Source organism: Apium graveolens, chromosome 11 (assembly GCF_009905375.1).
Source record: "Apium graveolens cultivar Ventura chromosome 11, ASM990537v1, whole genome shotgun sequence".
NCBI classification, from domain to species: Eukaryota; Viridiplantae; Streptophyta; class Magnoliopsida; order Apiales; family Apiaceae; genus Apium; species Apium graveolens.
In genome coordinates, this window is record NC_133657.1 from 82,191,480 (window position 1) to 82,195,237 (window position 3,758).

Consider the following 3,758-nt stretch of genomic DNA (forward strand, 5'->3'; position numbering starts at 1 on the left):
TTTTAGTAGAGATTATATAAATATATAATACACGTATTTATTTTTAAATACATGGCACAAATATCCAAATTAGATCTTTTTAGATACTTTTTTAGCCTATTACCGATATTTTTATCATATATATTTACAAATTTAAATTACCAAATTCAAAACAAAAATCCACATTTTTTATTTAAAAAATATTGAAAATTAATGAAATCTTTCAAAGTGTTTTTGTTGTAAAATCACACTTATCCATAATTAATTTACAATGACATCGATTTTTTTTAAAATAAAATTTTACTATATGATGATAATTCACAATAAAATTCATGTTCTCTCCATATATATATATATATGAGAGTTCTCTCTTGACTTGGGATAAGATTGTAGGGACACGCTTGTTATACATAAAAAACCATAATCTAGATCATTGATTAAATTTTAATTAATTAAACTGTTAAATACAATTCAAAATGACAAATTAATAAATAGGTCAAAGCATGGATGACAATTAATTTGTATACATATACAAATTAATCAACCTTAGACATATACAAATAAATAGATTCAAGAGGGATTGATCAACGGTGGACATATCAAAATTTAGTGATTCATTGTTACATGTTTATTTTCAATTTGAACAGAATTAAAATATGAGGCTCAATCGAGCAACCATCAAATTTTAATATTTCAAATTTTATAATACAAACACATAACTCATGTATTGCATCATCTTTATTATTTTATTATTATTATTATTATTATTATTATTTACATAATTTTAAATGAACATATATTACTAAAATAGTGTATCATAATATATTTTGGTCGTGTTTTTAGAATAAATAATACAAATATTTAATTTAACATGTTACTAACGGCATCAGAATCTTAAATAATAAAATATTGAATATTTTTAACAATAAATTTTACAATAATTATTTATTAAGAAACAAAAGATCCAACCTGGTTGTTAACTAAAACTAGAAATTATGCTCTAGTTTAATTTTAATAGATTAGTAAAAAATCTAGAAATCAAGGATAGTGACAATTTCCAAAAGATGGATCACTAACAGATGGAGTGCCAATATCAGCATTACAATCTCCTGTTTTTCTGAAAACGAGATCAAGAGCAAAAGAAGCATGATTTTGCAGAGTGTTTGGGTCATAACATGATCCCCCTGGTTGGATAGCACTACAATCATTTTGTCCGCATGTCGAATCTAAGAAGCCTTGAAGTTTATCATCTGGAGCTTGTCCCTGAGCTATACACCATGTCTCCTGCATTGTATAAGTCGATATATAAATTATATATCAATAATTTATGCATAACTTTTATCATCAATTATATATATCAAGCTTAGATATATTACAGATAAAAGAGTAATTTTTTAAAAACATATACAACCTAAAATAGACTTGCCTGTGCCTCAGAAGTTGAACAAACAAATATACACATGAGGAAACCAAGTACATACACAGAGGAATTGGCCATGGTTAGGATGTTTTGTTAATATATTAATTTTTTCAAACTCATGTGAGATAAATTTATTTGTGACTCATTGTATTTAAATAGGGAGTTTTAAATTGCTTGCATTTATTGAAATATTATCATATAATATCTTCTAGATAATGAAAGATATTGTGATATTTTGAAATTTGATCAATAGGATACAATCTATTTTATATATTATCATCATTTTTTTAATTTGGCTGAGGATATTGTTTTTTTATCTTTTTCTAATGAAACAATTTCTTCAACATCATGGTCTAGAACGAGAATTTAAGATATGTTATTGTGCAGAAAAATATTAATCATAAAAATATTAACCGTAAAAATATTAACCAACTCAACCCGGGTAGGTAAAATGGTTGAGACCAATATTTAGGGCTTACCATCCAAGTGGACGCTCAAATTTAAGTAGAGGATCGTGGCAGTGTGATACTGATACGAATATTATCAAAGAAAAAAATATATTTAACCACATTTGCATAAGTTTGTTACAAAATGATAATGATATTTAATAATATAATTATAATATACATTTATTAGCCTATACTTTTTAAGGTACTTTTTATTTTTATTATATATATATTTTAAGTTAACATATATTCATTTTAGAAGAGGTTAAATAATTTTTTTTAATATAATTACAAAAACCATATTGGTTAAAATTTACATTTTATCTATTCTTTTAATAATGTAAATATAATATGTATTATATGACATTAAGATATGTCTCGGGTACCATTTTATTTTAACTGGTTTTGTTGACAAATTTTTGAGAACTAAATAAAGATATCTAAGTAGGGATGGTCATTGAGTCATTTCGAGGTGAATGAGGGCTAGCTCTGTCCCCGATCCCATAACCCGAAACCTATCCATGAACCCACCCTGATCCCTTAAAAGAGATTATTTTACTTCCCGATTTCTGCCCCGAACTGTTAGATATATTTGATGTTGTTAGGGTATAACATAAATAGTCATAAGAGTTTATTTTTTTTATTTTTTTATCGTAGGTAACCCGCAGCCGCTACCTTTGGGTGCACACTGGGTAAACCCTACGGGTTCACGTAATAGCCTGTAATAACCTGCAAATCACGTGAACCAAAGTACACCGCATTTAAGCGACATGCTCTGACTCTGGAGGCATAATCATAAATTCTCCTCCCATGGGATTCGAACCTGTGACCAAGAGAATAGTTATCCCCTCTTTAACCAACTGAGCCAACCTTGCGGGCGTCATAAGAGTTTATCATCCACTAGAGTCTGACAGTAGATGACATCATCAATATTTATTCATCAGAGTTTATCATAATGAGTTGGCTGTGAGAGTATACTATGCTATAAATCAGAGATGATTTATTCTGTTTTAAGAGATAAGATTTGCAAAGATATGACAGTTCTAATAAATCAGCAGAAGCAACTATCACATTATTAGATATCCCATAATTAAGTTATTCATGTAAATCATATCTCTATAATTGATAGTATACCTGTGTAATATATAAACGCAGAATAGGTTTACATTAGAGATGTTGCTTAACATTATTCTTATTCGTGTTAGCTAGCAGCTTTCAATAATACTTGTTCATCCTTTGAGAGCATAGTTTATATTTACTTATCAGTTTTTATACATCAATAAATATTGATCTTCATATTTTGTGTTGAATCTCGATTCGATTATTCCTACTATATTCAACCCCCCTTCAACAATATAATTAAAGCCTAACAATTGATATCAGAGTTAACTATTAACACACATACAATTTAAGATCCAGCAAAATAGTCATGATTATTGGAAAATGAACACAAAACCAGACAACCTTGACAAATACTAGTAGATATGTATCTATTAGGATTCCCATGTTGCAGGTGAGTGAATACTCTACATGGAGGGTAAAGATGATTATGTTTTTGCAAGCCACAAATCCTAAGTATCTTGACAGGATTTATGATGGTCCTTATAAACTAACCAAGTTCGTTGGTACATTTGGAGATGAGCCCGAGGCGGTAATTCCAAAAGTAAAGAAAAATTACATTGTCGAGGATCAAGCCTCCATAATAAAAGATACAAAAGTGAGACATCTCTTACAAATCAGTCCGGATAATATTATGTCCAACAGAGTTATTGGATGTAAAACTGAAAAGAGATACGGGTTGGATGGTTCGAAATCTTTCTCTTTTCTTGTAAATCGTAAGTACAATTCATAAAACAGTCTTTATTAGAAAATAATTGTTAGGGATATGTTGTGTACTTGATGATAACTTGAAC

The 3,758-nt window shown here is 28.4% G+C and overlaps 1 protein-coding gene across 1 annotated transcript; it reads right to left on the minus strand.

Moving 5' to 3' along the window:
• Window positions 1-1,017: 1,017 nt before the first annotated feature.
• LOC141695639 (major pollen allergen Ole e 10-like) lies at window positions 1,018-1,477 on the minus strand. Its single transcript, XM_074499872.1, has 2 exons — window positions 1,406-1,477; window positions 1,018-1,263 (listed from the first exon to the last, which is right to left on the minus strand). Exons 1-2 carry the CDS (start codon window positions 1,475-1,477, stop codon window positions 1,018-1,020), a joined length of 318 nt encoding a protein of 105 aa, XP_074355973.1.
• Window positions 1,478-3,758: the final 2,281 nt, after the last annotated feature.